This window comes from Labeo rohita, chromosome 18 (genome assembly GCF_022985175.1).
Source record: "Labeo rohita strain BAU-BD-2019 chromosome 18, IGBB_LRoh.1.0, whole genome shotgun sequence".
NCBI lineage: Eukaryota > Metazoa > Chordata > Actinopteri > Cypriniformes > Cyprinidae > Labeo > Labeo rohita.
In genome coordinates this window covers 31,415,751-31,435,556 of record NC_066886.1, presented here as the reverse complement: position 1 = coordinate 31,435,556, position 19,806 = coordinate 31,415,751, and the positions used below count along the sequence as shown (strand labels likewise).

Sequence of the window (19,806 nt, the reverse complement as noted above, 5' to 3'; positions counted from 1 at the left end):
TGCTGCAATTGAGGTGGGATACAGGTAAGGTTAGCGACAGCTTGGGTGGTATGGGTAAGCTTAACGGTGGGTTAACGTGAACTCATGTATGTACACAATAAATGCATTGTATCAAATGATTAATTTAAATGTACGTAGTAGTTACGGCTACCTAATATGAAGTGAGTTTATTTCACTCAGAAATGTTATAAGTGTAGCAAATGCCCTTGATGAACTTTAAGGGGCAACATTTGCCCACTAGAGATGATTTTCAGGGGCATTTTACCTTTATCTAAATAATAGATAATCCGCTAATCAATAATTTATGAATGATATGTTGAATGACTCACAAAGAACACACGGTGTTTCATGATCCGCCCGTGTACTAAAGCTAACTGGACTTAGTTTAGACTTTTTTCCCTTCATTTTACATGCCTAATACACATTTAATGTCTCAACATTTTAAATTAGTCTTTGCCCCGAGTCCCTGTTCATTTCATACACTGACCAGCATAGAAACTAGGTTAGTTTTAGGCTAATTAAGGTTTAAGCTAATTATTATATGTAGCTAATTTTAGTTAATTATAAATTATTAAATGATTTCCCTTTGAAAGAGACTTTAACGATTCAGTGCCTTTTATGTGATGGGTTACCACACAGGCTAATTTTACAACCTGCCCAATATTTGGCTGATTTATAAAGCTCTTTTTTCCCCACCATACAGCTTCAAAAACACACTGACGCTTAAAACATGTAGCCGATAAATAATTTCAATCTCCATATTTTTCCAGTTAAATGACATCCTTTGTTATGTCGGTTCTGAGAAAGAAGCAACACTAAATGGCACAGAATTACATCAAAATGTCAGAGAGTCCCAAATGAATCAGGGAGATTTTCATTCGTAATGAAACAGATCACTTGTGAATGTCAAGCGCTTTGATGGTGAGCCTGAACACATCAATTAAAGATGTGCTAATCCAACACATCCAAGACTCAGCATACAGCGAGAGCACGCCATTGTTCTGTGAACCATATCAATGTCTTTTCAAAGGGCTTGGTTCAGGCCCTCGAGTAAATAAACGGCTCGGGTGACGACATTTCGTGAATAACGAGTCAAATATCAATTAATCTGCAGTGTAATGGCTGTGTCTCTGGAAATCACCTAGTAAATGGTGAATGGTAATTCTCTGTTCTAGGCTGAAGTCCTTCAACACTTCATGAGTAGTATAGTATATATTATGCACGTCTTTCCTGTGTACCATTTATTTGACATTATGCACAGATGTTTTATTTGCTGAAAACCTTTCTCAAATATGATATGAACTGCTCAAAGGAGTTTAGCATTTTGCTGTGTTAAAGCACGTAAACTATTCTTGTTCTGGAAAGGTGAGTAGGAGACATTTGTGAACTTAATCATTTGTAGACCAAGTCTGATTCAGACTTTTTGAGATTATCTACTCAGCGGTGTGTAAATTAATCTTTTCAAATGTATTAAAAAACAGTTGAATGATTGAAATACGAATGACCTTGCAAGATCATATCTGATGAAACGGTATAAAGATGCTTACAAAGTTTCCAGACAGCTGCAAATGGTGGCTAAATTCTACATAAAGTGATTGCAAATGTTACAGTCAAACAAACAAATAAATAAACAAACATTAGTCACAGTCTACATACTAATACTAATAGAATGGACTAGACTTGCACTGTGTGCTAGTGCTATGGTAATATATTACCCAAGCTTCATAATACAAGCGGTGGGACAATATTTTCCAAATGAAGTCTGCTGAGAATTGACTCAGCTTTTGCGTGTATTATTAGAGTCCAGTGCTTTGGGTCCTGTTCGCACAGGATGTGAGACAGAGCAAACAGAATGAAACAACAAGGGAATCCAAAGATGAACTCTTTTTTTCATAAAGGAAAAACACATACATTTAACAGCCAAAAATGCCATCTGATGCATTTCTAAATTAAAAATACTAAAAAGCTACAGCATAATGTAGTAGCACACTATTAGTAGTAAACATATTACCTTAGAAAACAGTTATTTTAAAAACAACAGCTATTTGCTAAGTGAAAATAGCATATTTTCTTAACGACAGATCCTATTTACACTAAGTGCAAATAGCTATAGATTCTATTTACACCTAAAAAAGTGGTATTTTCTGCTATTTATAGTAATTCTTGCAAATAGAGGCACCTCATCTGCACCTCAGTATTGTACATTATAAAACAGAATGCAATTACATGACTCTGTAGAATACTCGATTCTAAACAGTAATTTACCACATTGTAAGGTATGATATTCCCAGATAACAACTGGTAAAGACTAATAACACAGGCTCATCCACGTAACTGCCTGCACTGTAAAAAATAAGTAGTTGAGAAAACTTAGAAAAGGCAACTTGATGCAGTAAGACTTTTGAGTTCTCTCAACAATAGTTTTTTAGTTTTTCTCAGTAAAGATACTTTGTACTTAGATAATCCTATAACTATAACTAACTGCATAATTTATTCACGCTGCAGTGCATGCTGGGAACTCACAAAGCCTTAACATTTCAACAATATGACATTCTTTGTTCAGACAACTGTCTAGTCGGGACAACATTTGAGGCAATTTTGTTGGTCTGACAAGGGGTTTTATGATGTTTTGAGAAAAGAGCATTGTTTAGTATTTGAGACTTAAAATGTTGGAAAATATGCATTTGCATTTTTTTACAGTGTGTAGTCGGCACTGTTCACTTGCTGGAATCATTTGTTCTTGGAAGCTTTGTGTTTGGTTGGCTAATAAAATATTAAAACTCAGTTCAATATTATGAGTACAATTATTTAATTAATTATGTCATCCTGGTATCGTGGACTCGCTTGATTGTTTTGTACACAGTATTGGATTATAAGATAACAAAAAAACATTTTCGTCTTATATCAATATCTTTTATTAATGTATCAGTGTTCTCAGATCAATGTTTTACTTCTAATTATTTACTTTTGTGGCAAGTATCCATGTAACAAGCGGGACAATGTACATCCTGCCAGTTGTTTTTGCAGAATAAAGCCTGTCGGGCTTTATTCTATGATAGCAACCAGCTGGATGTACATTATCCCTTACTTATGAAATGGATGCTGCTTTATTGGGGCAATAAGCCCTCACCCTACCCTAACCCTATCCAATACTTTATTTTCAACTTTTCGATTATTTCCAAAAATGTTATTAAAAATAAATGCCTTTCCGATATAATATGAGATTGAAAAGAGAGAAAAAAGTTTGCCAAGAGGCGGATTCGAACCCGCCACTGGAGCTGATGTTCAGTGATCGTCTTTTGTAGTGCTGACTAGCCCAATCACACGTTGGTGGGCGGAGTTAGAGTAAACAGCCTCTGCCAACAAGGCAGGCTATTTGCACAGTGTAAATTGGCACACCGTATTTTAAATTGTAATAATATCACAATTTTGTGTAAACTGTAAATAAGACACATCCACGCATTAATAGAGGAACTGCACAATATACCATTTGATTTGATTAGACACAATAAGGGTATTTTGACAACTGTAGTATATGCCTTTTTGGGAGTTAAAGACAAGGGTAAGCACATTATAAATTCTTAAAAATTGCACTTAGACAGTTGGCATTACTACCATGAAATTATAAAGCACATCTCCTGATCTAATTTTTATTTTCAACAGACCTTTTGCTCATTAGGGTGAGTATTCAGAATGCGGTTTGCATTTCACAATGTCAAAACACCCAAATCATTCTTGTTCTGGAAGGCTGTATACAGTCTGTTGGTCACATGAGTTGATTTCGCATGTCCAGCTGCTGACAATTACCCTACTGCTTTTTTTTTTTTTTTTTCAAAAGAGCTTTGACACTTGCTTGATGTTTTTTTTCTTTTTTTTTTTTTCTGAAGGGGGAGATATCAGAGTCTGTCTGCGACACCTGCTAGGCATTTAATAGAATGGAATGCAATCTATTAAGGGAGATAGAAATTTAATTAAAATGTAAGCCGGCGGAATTAAATCTTGGGCAATTTTAATAATTGACAAACACCTGTACTCTCTTCTCTTTTTGGCAGCGAATCTGTCCGTCACGCCAAATTTTGACTGATTTCCACTCACTTCTGAAATTGTCACGTCCCTTGGCGGCAGCACCCAAAATAAGACGCAGACAGATGATTTGAGAGAATGGGCTGTACCTTCACACAAAATACTTTAGCACACGCTCTTAGTGCCACGGCAGTGTAATTAACTCACTCTAGTGTTTCTAGCAATTGAATTAACAACCCTTGAACCAACATTATTGGTGCTGGCTGAGCCTTTCTGCATGGGGCGACCAATAAATGGACGTTTAAAAAAAAAGGAAAAATCAGTTCTGCTACAAAATGGAGTGGAACATGCATCTAAAAAGGCTGTTGGGCAAAGGAGTGGCACCCACGGTGCAAATGAAGTCTGCTGGCGGTCTGATATCGGCACGCACGGCGGGCTGCGGCAGGCATCGAATAGGAAGTAGGGCAACTGTAATGGTCCAGTCCATTGCTCCTGGTGCCCGTAATACTTTTTCTCTCTCTGCAGACACTAATGAGCAGACGGGGTGAGCTGTTTAGTCATTCATCCTGTTTAATAAGCAGCTCTCAGCCCAGCCGCCCTGGTCTTCCACAACCACCCAGAGATGATTGGAGAGGCAGCGTAGCCGCTGGTTCACGTGCCCCGAATGCCAATGCAGCCCCGCGTCTTCTCATATCCACCAATATTGATTGGAGATGCAGAGCCAATTCAGGGGTTCTAAAGTGGTTAATCGGGACGCAGATAAACAGGGTGGAGCTTAAATGGAGCTATATGGGACTGCGCCAGAAAAGAAGACACTATCGTTGTACACAATATTGGGGAGGCTACATTCCCACAATTTGTCTTCTGGGATTGACAGCTATGTTTACTAACAGGTGTGACTCTCGAATTACCTATTCAGCATAGCTGTGAGTTGAATCCTGCACGAATAATCAATGCCAAGCCTTTTCTCTTCCCCCTAGTAGACGAGGATAACACTTGTAACAATAGTAAAAGTGACTAAATAAGAAGATGATAACTTCTGAAACACTTTACAGTCTAACCTGAAATCACTCTCAAAATGTATGTTTATCCAGAAAAAAGTCAGTTTGGTTATAAGATGCAGATCATTATATTTGTATGTGCTGCAGCAGAGTAATCTGAGACAATAATCAATCTCAGATGTGGCAATGAGAATTTTGATTCAATTGAGTTCAGGTTTGTTTGCATAAGAAACTAAAAACAAATGTTTCACAGGTCAAATCATTGATCAAATGTTAATGTTTAACCGTGTCTTTCTTTTTATAAGCCTGATTATGCTGTTTGTCACCATGATTTGAATATAAAACAATGTTCTATTTGATATTCTAGTTGTAGATATTGTAACATTAAGGTCAATTTGAAACAATTACACTATATAACTGTTTTTGTGCCAGAGAAACACATTGCCTATTTTAACAGTGCTGAGAAAATAGCATGCCAAGCCACCTGCGATTTAAAAACCAAAACATAAAAATTAAATTACAATGATTTTGTTCTTTTTTTTGGTCATAAAAAATGATTTATTTGTTTGTTTGTTTGGTTATTGTTATTACTATTATTTTCTTTTTATTTTCTCCACTTTAGCTGTCTCATGCCACAGTCACATTGTTACAATGAAAATGATCATAATAATAACAACAACACTTTTTAAAAACTTTATTAATTCTAAAATTAAACAAATCAATAAAGAAATATATTGCTATAGTCAGGGATGCACATAAGCGGTGCATAGGTGCACGTGCACAACCAAAATAAAAAATGCACTGGGTAAGTAAGTTCAGACTATTCATTTGCACAGGACGTTTCACTCGGCAGTGCTAAAACAGACAGTGCTTATATTCACCTGTGGCAACCTGACAAAATAAAAGTCTGCTGATTTTAGGTTTAAAAATGATGAAAATTCATATAAAAAATAAAAAGGAAAAACAAACATAAAAGAAAGCATAAATGTGAGCACTGTATTTTTTTAAGTGTACTATACCATAATTGCATGCCTTTTTATTTCTTAATTTATTTATAAAAGTGCAATAATACTATTATTATTTTAAACATATTGTTTAAATGTAATAACACTTGTCAACAGCTCTCAGTGTTTTGTTCAAAATTCGTAAAAGGTGGCACTCTAATGTTTAATGTAAAGGGTCTGTTCTGGAAAAGGTTAAATTCCAGGTATAGGAGACCTGGTAATTGAAGTATTATTAAATTCATAAAGCTGCTCAGTCACCATTATGTCCTTGAGTAAAGCACTCGGGCTCTGGGGGGACAGTCCAATTAATGCGTTGCAAATCGTTTTGCTTTAAAAGCGTCTGCTAAATGATATGTAATTTAATATGATGTACTATGTGTCTCAAAATAGCACCTGAAGCTCCTGTCAGGATACCTGCTAGTTCGTCCCTTAAAGTGATACAGCAGTAAAGAATTAACGCTTGAGAAATCTCCTGTGTGTTTAAAACAGGCAAACATCAGACTCACAATGTGTTTAGAGCTCTAAGCAACTTTCTAGTGTATAGACACGTTCATGTTGTGAACGCGATGAGGGGCTCATAATTGAACTGTCATTGCGAAAGCAAAATTAAAACTCTGATTATTCTGTAGTTACAGTGATAACCTCCTCAAGGGGTTATAAACTCAGGAAGTCATCATGGTAAAAATATTCCATTGCATCTGGAATGAGCCTTATCGTATTTAATTTCTCACTAAGGTGTAGTTCTGCTAATATGAAAGTTATTTGCCTGGTGACAGTTGGGGCCTGAGTATTTAATAACTGCAAGAGTATCGTCACTTCAGCGTACATCTGTTCCGCAATTCCCCAGTCAATCGCACATTTAACTGGCTTCATTTAGAAACCTTTGTTTTCTTCTTCTTTATTTTGTCATATTAGATTACAACACATATGAGAACCAGCTGTGTTTTAGTGTCAGTGACATCAAAGCTGGCACAGTGCATGAATGTGTATTTTTGCACATACATTAATAAAGTCAGATAAGATGACAATACCACACTGTAAATTATATGGTAACCTGCAATTGTCACCATAAAGGGTTAGTTCACCCCAAAACTGAAAATTCCATCTATATACATCAATTTATACCAACAAAACTATTGTTTATGGAATAAATAAGGAAAAACACAGCCCTTAAAGGGACAGTTCATCCAAAAGTAAAAATTCTGTCATTAATTACTCTCCCTCATGTCGTTCCAAACGCATAAGACCTTCGTTCATCTTTAGAACACAAATTATGATATTTTTGCAGAAATCCGACAGGTTTGGAACGACATGAAGGACACAACCAGTACAACCAATTCATTTAGATGTTTCCATTTTTAGGTTATCATTTATTTTTCAGTACATGCTAGTCCCTTGTGAAAAGGAATACATCTTAGTGCTTACTATGGAAATAATATACACTTTAAAATAATATACTAAGTGCAAACTGAATGTGGTGTTTTTGGACACTAAAATGCATGTTATTTAAATGAAAATGTACTATAGTTAAAATTATATTAAATTATATTATTTAAACTTAAGAACACAAAAAGAATACAGTTACTGATAGCCACTGACTTCCATATGGAAAACACAAAAAACAAAACCACAAAGGGGGTCAATGGCTACCAGCAAATGCTTGATTACCATCATTTTTCAAAATATCTTTTTTTTTTTTTGCATTCAAAAGAAGAAAAAAATTCATACAGGTCTGGAACAATCCGAGGGTAAGTACTGTAAATGATGAAAGGCACTCTTTTTTGGGTGAACCATCCCTTTAAGTGGTCTTTTTTTTTAGAAAGTTATATTATCTGCAAATACAGTTTTTAAATACACACTTACACGATTTTAAGGTCACTACAAGTGCACATTCAATACAGCTGAGCACACTTCTTCACAAGGAGTGCTATTGTTGTATTAGTTGGAGGGACCCTCACATTCTAGAGAGCGTCTGATTGAGCCATCAATATTTTCCAAGAAGACAAACCTTGTGGGTACATCTGAAATCACATACTAACTGAGTACACTTAAAAAAAAAAGATGTTTAATGCTTGTTCAAATTACTTGGTTAAAATGAGCAGAACCAACTAAATTCTTGAAATATTCTTACCTAACTTATTTCCATTATGTTCCGTCCACTTAAATTTGTAAAACTTAATTGAGCTTAATCAATTTGTGTTGGGATTACATGAATCATTTTTGTTGACACAACTAACTGAAAAATGGATGTGTAGTTCCCAGCATGCTTTGCATGGGGTCGCATTAAGAGGGACACATGTTGACAAAAATTTTGCTTAACTCTTATGGTATATATTACAACTATTGCTGTGTTATTGCTAAATACTTCAGAATTATAATTAACATGCCAACATGTGTTTTTTTGCTAAATATTATTAAAAAAAATAGCCCGGTGAACTTAATTAAATCCATACAACAAGACTAAATCAAGTTCAGTTAAACAAATGATGTTTTGTTGAGCCAACTGAACATTATTTGTTTAATTGAACTGGTTTTAGTCTTGTTGTATGAACCTGAACTAATTGCTTGGAAAAGTTAATTTTATTGTTATTTGTTTGAGTGTAATATGCCAAATGTGCTAAACGTCAGACTTTAGAAAATGGGGTAGATGGCCTTAAAGCTAATAGACAAAACTGCAATTTCAATTTTTGGGGGTCTGTAAGTAATGGAAAGCAGTTTGTGTGACACACCCTCAATCTACAAACCAACACAACTTTATGTAAATAGATAAATTAATATCTAATTGACTCATCAGCATTTACAAATAGCAATTTTATGTCATGTTAATAATTTGAATAAAGTAAAAATTGCTAAATATTACAAATATCTAGCAGATCTGTAAACCTGCATCACTTCTCAGTCCTTTTTTCCTCCAACAGCATTCCCACAAAGCACAAAATTTCATTTAGAACATAGTCATTCATCTGTTCTTATAGGGTTTGGGACCATAAGTGCAGCAATCCTTCAATAGGCAAATTGCAATGGTGGCAATTATAGCCGGATACAATTAGGAACGCTCAAGTCAATTAGCTGCGTGAATCTATTTGGCCAGGAACTGCAAGTCTTTTATGCCATATTCATTAGCATAGCAAGAGTTCACAGTAGGGAGTCCATTGTGCATGCTGAGTGCAAACCTACCTCCCAGGATATGACCAGCTCATGCCTGCGGCCGTTCCCCCCTCTCACGTTGGCAGGGGCTACTGACGGAACTGCAGACACAGAAATAATGCAATGTAATAGTGCATTATATTATTAGCTCAATGTTTCTATTAGCTATAACCTGTATGCAAAATATAAGTGGTGCCACTGCTTCCTAATGACTACTAATGATTAATTAATGCTTGGCTGTTAAGATCGAGGAGGGAAATTTACTCTATAGATGTAACTCTCAAAGCCAGATGTAACTCTCAACAACCAGTCAAGAAACATTATAGCACTCACTAAACACAACTGACAGCTTGAGTCACACAAAAACGTAGATGAGAATAGTTAAACCAAAAGTGTAAAATACAATAATTATTCTATCATTATTTATTACTTATTTACTCATGTAAACAAATACATAATTGCAAAGGTATTGTTTTGTGGGATAATAAATTACACAACCAAGCCTCACTGGAAAAAAAATGTGCAATATACATTTACATTACATTTATGCATTTGGCAGATGCATTTATCCAAAGCAACTTCTATTTATTCAAGGTACACTTTATATCAGTTCTTGCCATCTTGGCTTTGCCAATACCATGCTGTACTGTTTGTGCTAAAAGAAGGCAATGTTATGACCTCAAAACTTTTTTTTTTGTTATTGCATGACTACATAGTGATATTTATTTCTCATAATCAGCTACATATGTATGCCTTTTCTAATATAGTAAGCTTGCTCTGTAGCTCACCTGGTAGAGCACTGCACTTAATATGCAAAATGCTCGTGTATATTAAAAATATATTCTGTTCTCATCTTGTATGACTTTTTGAAATGGACACTTTTATTGTGTTTTTAGTTATTTTGTCAATTTTAAAGCTCAACAGCTGTGGAAGAGTAAGTAACGACAGAATTATTCCTTTAAAAAAAAAAAAAAACACTAACAGTGGCATATAACGACAACTGCAATAATTCAATCGGCTTTAAATAATGAGAAAAAAAGTAGCTGTCACTATATTCATATTTTGGGATATTTCATTGCTGCATAATCGGGCAGGCCTGCTGAATGTTTTTGAACCAAAGCGTGTTGAAGCGAAGGTTTTGTTCTCCGTAAATAGAGAATTCTGCAGCCTCTTTGCCTGAGGGCACAAGTGCCTTTCTGCTTCAGCTCAAACACAAAAACTTGTTTAAATTCATGTAAGCGGCTTATTTTCTGCTTCTCCTCCAATTAAAATAGAACCAGGGTCACCCTGGATGTTCAGATGGGTGACGGCAGTCGTAAAAATGTGTCACAACACGCAGCTACACGATCCCCCGAGTGGAGGATAAACGAGGCTTGAGAGAAGACTGTTTGTTTATTTAGATTTCTGTTCAGTTGGAGGGCGTTTAACTCAGTGACATTCACGGGTGAATGAACCAATGACAGATACCTGCTTCCTTAGTGCGGACCGCTCTGGAGGGGGTGCTCGGGTCGCCTGTGCCTATGCCGTTCGTGGCCACCACCCGAAACTCATACTCCACCCAGGGGTTGAGCTCCACTGCCATGGCGGACTCCATGTTTCCTGTCACTGGGTCTGGATCTGAGGGCGATGTGAAGCACAGCGGAGAGGTACCAAAACAAGTGAGGAATCAATACAGCTTAAAACACAAGCATCTACTGAGACTAAATCCTTGTAGACTAGAGGCTAGTCTACACTTCAAAGTAATGTAGAGTGATACAGTATGCTTGAGCTAAACACACACACACAAAATACATGTTGAGTAACAAAACAAACAAAACAAAACAAAAATTGTGAAATAAATAAATACAGAGAGAGAGAGAGAGAGAGAGTTCTTTTTGGTCCTTGAATCTCATTGGCTGAGAGGTCTTTCCACCCGTAAGATATTCACCCAGTATCACACAGGATACATTTCACCTTTTGTATCACTCTTTTTGCAGTTTCTGACAGTGAGTGTCATGATGGACACCCTAATCTTCTCCAACCAATACTGTATTTTCAACTTTTTGATTATTTCCTTCATTTTTATTGAAAATAAATGCCTTTCCGTTATTAGATTTGAAGAGGGAGAAAAATAAGTTCGCCAAAAGGTGGATTCGAACCCAGGTCGATCACGTCAAAATGAGTACAACACACACTTTACCATCTGCACCACTGGAACTATTGTTTAACATTTGTCTTTTGTAGTGTTGACCAGCCCAATCACACGTTAGTGGGTAGAGTTAGTATAAATAGCCTCTGCCAACAAGGTGGGCTATTTGCACTTAGTGTAAATAGACACTCTGTTATATTTTATATAACTTTAATGTTGTATATCAGAGCGCTGCCTTTGTACTTTTGACTGAATTGCTTAGCAACTTTTATGATGGCTATTGTTGTTTATTAAATATTATTGAAGACTCCTTAATAAACTTCTTTCTTTCTACATGTAGAGCTGACTTTTAAGAGAAAAACCAAATTCTAATCTGATTTTATGAGTAGTGTACATTGGCAGTTTTAAATTAGCACATATCACTACAATGCTCTATTAAGCATAAACAAATATATAACAAATAAATAAGAAGTGAAATATTACTTAAAGAAATTAAATATATTTATATTCAACATTTGTCTCACTTTTGAAACATTATATCCATCAGTTTTCACTGAGCTTGTCACAGCACAATGCATTCTAGGATTGCCTTCTCTTCTACATTTGCCATGCTCATTATTTAGCCAGAATAAACAATTACGCTGCCTATGTTTTGGAACAGCCTTTGCATTGGACGCGCTCCTGATGGTTTAAATGCTTCAGCTCACTAAGCTGTGGAACGGAGCCAACATCTAGTTTTCTAACATCATAGATCGATTTTGAACAACCTAAAAAGTCAATACTAGATTTTTCTTTTAAAGCAACTGAGCATAAAGCTTTACATTTCTGCAGCAATGAGGAACACAAAATGAATGACAAAGTACATTTTAGTTTACCATAAATGCTTGTCAGCACTTCTAGCAGTACACTTTAACCATATTGCAATGGCAATAAAATTATGAAATGATGTATAAATATGTCCTTAATTGGGTCAAAGTAACAGTGTAATGTTCAGCTAATTGTATTTAATAAAAATAATAAAAACAATTAAACTTTAATGGATTCCATTTAGTTTTAATTAACATGCAGCTAAGTGCATGAAAACATTACATGTAAGTATATTCTTTTAAAGTATTTTTTCCCAGTACTCTATTTGAAAGAATGCTGAAGTGTACTTTGTTTTCACATTATGCCAGTGTATTACAGCCTCTGTTTTTCTGTGTAACTGAGCTTTGAATAAGAAATTGAGAAATGTTTCCATGGCTTCTAGAAAAGTGAATTAGTAATTTTGATTTCTCTCATGGTTTGCTCAAGTCAGTACATAAGAGACACCAGACACAAGATTGTGTTTGCCCAAAGGACTGGCTCCTCGTTCTACACACCTCATTTCAGTCCAGACACACACTTGGCAGAAGACCAAACCTCTGGGCTAACTTCTGTCTACAGTTAACGGCTGTACATAACCTGTGGGACCAGAGCCCTGCTCTAGGCGTGAGACTGCGAGATGATAAACTCCCAGATGCTCTCCACAAAATTTTTCTCTCCCCGCCTCCGGCTTGCCCTGCCTTATCGGACTGTTTCTCTTCTTCACCCTCTCTATACTTTCATACTTCAGGTTTTCTCTTTTCTGTCCCTCTTTGACCACACACACCTCGATTTCCATTGCATTCCTCTGAGTTTTTCATTTTCAGTTTTAGTCTGCTTTACTGGCATGTCAAAAACTTTACATTCGGATTGCCACTGGCTCTTGGGCTTTTAAAATAGCGCTTTTGAAAATTTTGTACAGTATGAGAATCCTGACAGAAACAATGTTTCTGTTGCAAAACTAAACCAATGGTGTAAGCTTAACAAACATATCTGAATATATGACATGTATGTCAGTACTAATGACAGTATATTTTGGTTTACCATAAATGCTTGTCAGCACATCATAAAAATGTCAAAAACAGTAGGTAATTCTTAAATTACATATAAAGATGTAATTACATTTTTATATAACTACACCATAACTGACCATTACATCAACAGAGACTTTAATGATGTTGCATTCTAAATACATAGACATAAATATAGAGTTGATTCCTCCTTTGCAGCTACAACAGCTTCCACTCTTCTTTTAAGCCTTGCCACAAGATTTTGGAGTGTTTCTGTGGGAATTTTTTGCCAGTTCATCTAGTAGGGTATTTGTGAGGTTATCGCTGATGTTGGATGAGAAAGCCTTGCTCACAATCTCCATTCCAGTTCTTCCCAAAGGCATTCAGTGGGGTTGAGGTCAGGGCTCTGTGTAGGCCAGTCAAGTTTTTACAAACCAAACTCACCCAACTATCTCTTTACGGACCTTGATTTGCTCAGTGGGGAATAGCCATGCTAGAACAGAAATGGGCCTTCCCTAACAAAATTGGAAGCATAGCATTAAGGGATGTACTGAAATGAAAATTCTGTGCCATCACACCAAAACCGAAAATTCTGGGTGCACTCGGCCGAAAACCGAAATGGAAACCAAAGTGCAAACAGCCTGTCTTTTTGGCAGAAGCTATTTACACTAACTCCGCCCACTGACATGTGATTGTGATAGTCAACACTACAAAAGACAGCTGTCTATCATCAGTTCCAGTGGCGCAGAGGATAAAGTGCATGCTCTGCTCTTTTCGATGCGATCGATGCAGGTTCGATTTTGCCTTCTGGCGAACTTTTTTCTTCCTTTTCAAATCTCATATCATATCGGAAATGCATTTATTTTCAATAAAAATAGGAAATAATAAAAAAGTTCAAGATAAAGTATCAGTTAGGGTAGGTATAGGGAGGGCTTGTTGTCCCAATAATGCAGCATCGATTTAATAAACTGAATTAAAGCAATAATTTGCACTCAATGCGTAATTACTGCATACTATTTTAATGTAGTACATTGAGGTGCAGATAATTGCGTCTATTTGCAGTAAGCATTATAAATAGCAGAAAATCCTGCTATATTTTAACAGTGTAAATAGAATCCACAACTATTTGCACTTAATGTAATTAGCATCTATCGTTAAGAAAATATGCTATTTTCACTTAGTGTAAATAGCGTCTATGGTTATTTGCACTTAGTGTAAATAGCTTTTATCACTGCAAATAGCTGCCTTGTTTATTACTTTTTAATCAAAAAATAAATAAATAAATAAAATTAAATAACCACACTTTTAATGAATTTAACAACATAACATTGGACAGAAAATATATTAATATTAATATCACAGTAACACTATTGCAAAATAGAACAAGTGAAGAGTTCAGATGCAAAAGCCTCTAAATCCATCTGACGTATTTCTTTAAAATTAGCATTTCTTTAAAATTAGCATTTCTTTCTGGCTACTGTGTATAGGTTTCTATGTAAGTACTGGTACTTCTGATTGGGCTGAGGCTGGAATTTAGCGAGTTTGAAGTAAAAGTATTTGATGGATGTATACTATGTGTCAGGAGCATTCACTCCGTATCATTATCTCATTTTTGACCGAGATGGCTTTTAGCTGGTTTTGCATCTAAACTCTTCAAGCATACTACTGTACATAGAAATTTCCTGTCTGCCTGTTGTTTGAGTGGACTTTGCTTTTCGGGAGAGCATGAGCAGTACATGAGCGGAACGCACACTCATAGAGCAGAATTTTGAGTGGAGCGTCACACCGCACAGTGATGACGGCTAGAGAGAGAGTCAAACCTGCATGCTGAACACTGCTGGGTGGTGCAGCGTACCTTATATTTTCAGCCATTTTAATGCCATTTTTGGTGGCTGAAATTTTGGTGCATCCCTAATAGCACTGTCCAAAATGTTTCCCTTCACTGGAAGTAAGGTCCCTAGACCTACCCCTGACAAAACAGCCTGATATCCCCACTCAACCAAACATCACAGTCGGCACAATGCAGTCAGGGAGGTAACATTTTCCTGACATCCACCAAACCCACCCTTCGTCCATCAGCCTGCCAAACACTGAAGTGTGATTAATGACTCCACAGAACAGGTTTCCACTGCTCCAGAGTCCAGTAGAGGCTTTACATCCAATGCTTGGCATTGCACTTGGTGATGTGAGGCTTGCATGCAGCCACTCTGCCATGGCAACTAATTCCATGAAGCTCTCACTGCACAGTTTTTGTGCTGATATTAACGCCAGTGGAAGTTTGAAACTCTTCAGCTATGAAATGAGCAGAGTGTTGGCAACTCTAGCAAACTAGTATAAGACATGTTTTAGCACATTGCTAAAACAACATAGTAGTATACTACTGTTGAAACATTTATCATTGCATAATGGCTACTATTTCACTTACTAATGTTTTGTACTGAACAATATGTTGAACACATATGCAATAAGTAGTATGCTATTACACTGTGGGATACAGTGCTGGTTGCGAACAACACATTTAGTAAATGGAGTAATATTCTGTGCATACTGCAAATCTGCTTAAAGGAGAAGTCCATTTCCAGAACAAAAATTGACAGATAATGTACTCACTTCTTGTCATCCAAAATGTTTTTTGTTAAGGGTGTTTGATCTTCTTTGCATGTTCACTTTGCAAAGACTGGGTCGGTACTTCTGTAGTGATGTAGGATGATTTAGAAATGATTTTTGAAGTTGAGGGAGAAACGATTGGAGTTTTTCGACATACCCTAACTGTCTTGAACCAGAATATACAGGGTTCAGGGAGAGAAAGACAAGACGAGCTTTTAAGATTAACAAGTATTTAAATTGTATTTTTTTTTTAAATGAAAATAACACATTGTTTCGCCAGATAAGACCCTTCTTCCTCGGGCTGGGATCGTTTAAAACCACATTTGGGATCGTTTGAGGCCGCATTTAAACTACATTTTGGAAGTTCAAAATCGGGCACATTATATGGAGAAAAATCCTGAAATGTTTCCCTCAAAAGACATAATTTCTTTACAGCTGAAGAAAGAAAGACATGAACACCTTGGATGACAAGGGGGTGAGTACATTATCTGTCATTTGTTGTTCTGGAAGTGGACTTCTCCTTTAATTGTACTGAGCGTGCATTGTATTGTATTGACATACTTCAAATCCTAAAAGTCTATCAAATCACAATAGATTTGATAGAAATATTGGTATAAAATAAATAAATAATTATGAAATTACATATAACGATGTTCTTATGATGTGTGATAAAGAGTCATACTTAAGGGGGGAATTTTTTTTTAAAAAGTTGAAGTGAATGCTTGCACTAAAGTATACTCTTTTAAAGTAAATGATTTGGTATGCTAGTATGAACTTGCTGTCTGTACTCTACACCATATCAAGTTACTGTGTAGTTGCAAAAGTCAAACTCTAAAGTTTGTTGCATTCCAACAGTCTTTGTTGCTCATGTCACCTTAAATCTCTTATTGGAAATGGATGACTTTGAATACTTTGTCAGCATGAATGCCCCTTTAGCCCTACTCTATTCCTAGAAGAAGACTGCAGAGTAAAGAACATGAAGTGGTAGCTGTGTTTAAACACTCCAAAGCAAAGATTTTCCTCTCTGCAAAGCATTGTGTGCACACTAATTGTGCCTTATCTCTCTTACTGCGAACCATGTGGAATGTTCAAACTGAAAAGAACGATTCATCCATAAAAAACTCGACATCGTTGAATAAAACTTTGCTATTATCCAAAGCTGACTGCAAATGTTTGAACAGATGACACAAAAAGCTGTTGTCTTTGGATAATAGTAGATAATTACAAATGCTATTACAGTCAAGATACCCAAAATATAGCTATTTAATTCCTGATAGGAATAAAAAAATAGAGACTTATTTATCTGACAAATTATCTGATAAATGACTAAAATGAGAGTTAGATAACTGGGTGAATTAAAAAAAAAAAAAAAAAAAAAAACCTTTCAGGAATATGTCTAGACTTTATAAAATGTTGCATAATGATAATGTTTGTTATTTTCTTTATGCATAATATATTTTTTCTTTTGATTTTAGAATGCAATTCCAGCTGATGGTAAAGTTAACCTACTAATGACCTTCGTCATTAATTTCCCATCAGATTTCAGCCAGTGACATTTAAAAAAGCACAACAGACATTTAATAAAGGCCCACTGGGCTCTTGTCACACATCTTTCCTTACAAACAGATGGGAGGAAAAGTCAACTCCCAGCGCTTGAGTCGGCATTCAGAGACATTGTTAGCAGCCATACAGTATGCTGAAAGCCAAAGGTTTGGAGAGAGATCTTATATAACAAGAATGTAGGAATATATTTGAGTATTTGAGTAATTGGCCATTAAAACTCAAACTTTCATACACAACCTGATAAGTTCAATCTGGGTTCGAAAGTTACTTTAAAATGAATTGTATACAGTATATATATATATATATATATATATATATGTGTGTGTGTATATATAGATAATTATATTGAAAGAAGTCTCATATGCTCTAGAGCTATTTTGCTCAAGGCTCCATTTATTAAATTACATAGTGAAACAGAACTATCATGATTATTGTGAATATTGTTCAGTTTTTCTGCTTAATATTTTAAATAGAATAGAATTTAAATAGAATAGAATAGAAATTAAATAGAATTTGTAGGATTCTTTGAAAAAAAGAACACAATTTATTTGAAATATAAATCTTCTGCAACAATAATTGGTCAAACTTTCCAGTTGTTCCAGTTGGTCCAGTTCTTGCTATTAACAAACCACTACTACTGTTTTGCCTCAATAAATCAATAAGCTCTTAATTTGCTGCTTATTAATAGTTAGTAAGGTAGTTGTTAAGTTTAGGTATTGGATAGGATTAGGGATGTAGACTATGGTCATGCAGAATATGTGCTTTATAAGTAGTAATAAACAGCCAATATGTTAATAATAGGCATGCTAATAAGTAACTAGTTAATAGTGAGAATTGTTCGCTATAGTAAAGTGTTACTATTTAATTAATAGTAATAAATATTTCTCGAGCAAGTCCACATTAGAACATTAGTGACATAGAATGTGGGTCACAATGGCTGCTATTTATCACATATAATATAACGGTAACATTTTACAATTAGGTGTCTTTTGTTACCATTATTTAATTAACACAACCAAACAATAAACAATACATTTCTTACAGTATTTATTAATCTTTGTTAATGATTGTTAATAATGATACAGTTTGTTCATGTTTGTTTGTTTGTTTGTTCATGTTAGTTCAAAATGCATTACCTAATGTTATTAAGCACAACTTGTGATTTTAATAATGCATTAGTAAATGCTGAAATGAACATTATCTAATAGTCATGAGCTGCAACCTTTTAATTTTGGGTATGTCATTTATGTCCCCATGTCAAAATAGGGGGTGCTTGAGAAGTTCATGTTGACTAATGTAGTTAAAGGGGTCCTATTATGCTCTTTTACAAAGTCATGATTTTGTTTTGGGGGGGTGTACTAGAACATGCTTTCATGCTTGGTGGTTCGAAAAACGCATTATTTGTAACATAATTTACATTATTACAATACATTTCTCCCAGCCTGTCACAAATGGCTCGATTAGTTCCAGGTTTAATGAAGGCCCGCCTTCCGAAAAACTAAATGTGTTGTGATTGGTTAGCTTTCCCACTGTGTTGCAATTGGTGAACAGCTTAGACGTTGTTTCAGTACAGCCACGCCCCTTGTCAAAGAAGCAAGTTCTGTGTACAACTGTTAGCGCAAGGCAGATTAAAATGATTCTTATGTTTTAAATATGGATATTTTCTTACAAAAACGCATCGATTCGCCACAGGAGGCCTTTATTAACCCCAGAGCTGTGTGAGGCACATTTTATTATGGGTGGAGGCATAATATTGGACTTGTTTTGGACTGATGAGGAGAAACACCCATCTATGCCGTTCTAAAACTTGGGAGTGCCAAGATCAATTTTAATATAACTGCGATTGCATTCGTCTGAAAGAAGAAAGTCATATACAGCTAGGATGCATGAAGGGTGAGCAAATAATACGCTACAGTAGTGTTTGGTCCTATCGTTAGCCTGTGAGATCACCGATACATGATATTATCATGCTAATGTATTTAATTATTTACATACTTAGTTTCATTGCCCGAAACCAGCTCCAGCATAAGGCTAAAAGCAGCCTAACATTAACATTATCTAAGAACATCATCACTGATCAGCCTAGCCTATTCTAGTGCATGTTTATGCATTTTTAATAAACACTCGCGTTATAAGTGAAGATATCTACACTGTATGATGATAAATCTCTTACCACACACTGCACACGTCTGCGGCGCAGACGTCTGACGCGGCAACTGGAGTATCACGGCTTCGGCATGTATTTCGCCCCCTGTGCTGCACACATCTGTGGTGTGTTACAGCACTGAAGTCGTCACTCTAGTCAACGCCTGTGTTTATATTCTAATGTTGTGACATCATTGCATGCGAAAAACAAACGTTGTAGTCCAAAGGAGCCATTCGTTGTAGTTCTTGAAAAGGATTTGTAACTTTGTATTTCTTTTTTATGCCCAAAGATACACACCACACACTGACTAAAGTTCAAAAAGTGAAAAAGCATA

General features: G+C 35.7%; 1 protein-coding gene across 1 annotated transcript in view; it reads right to left on the bottom strand.

Moving 5' to 3' along the window:
* cntn5 (contactin 5) overlaps nt 1–19,806 on the bottom strand; it is a 316,602-nt gene that overhangs the window by 14,481 nt on the left and 282,315 nt on the right. The window contains 2 exon segments of the mRNA XM_051135268.1: nt 9,206–9,276; nt 10,643–10,792. Of these exon segments, the coding sequence (XP_050991225.1) occupies nt 9,206–9,276; nt 10,643–10,792 (221 nt within the window).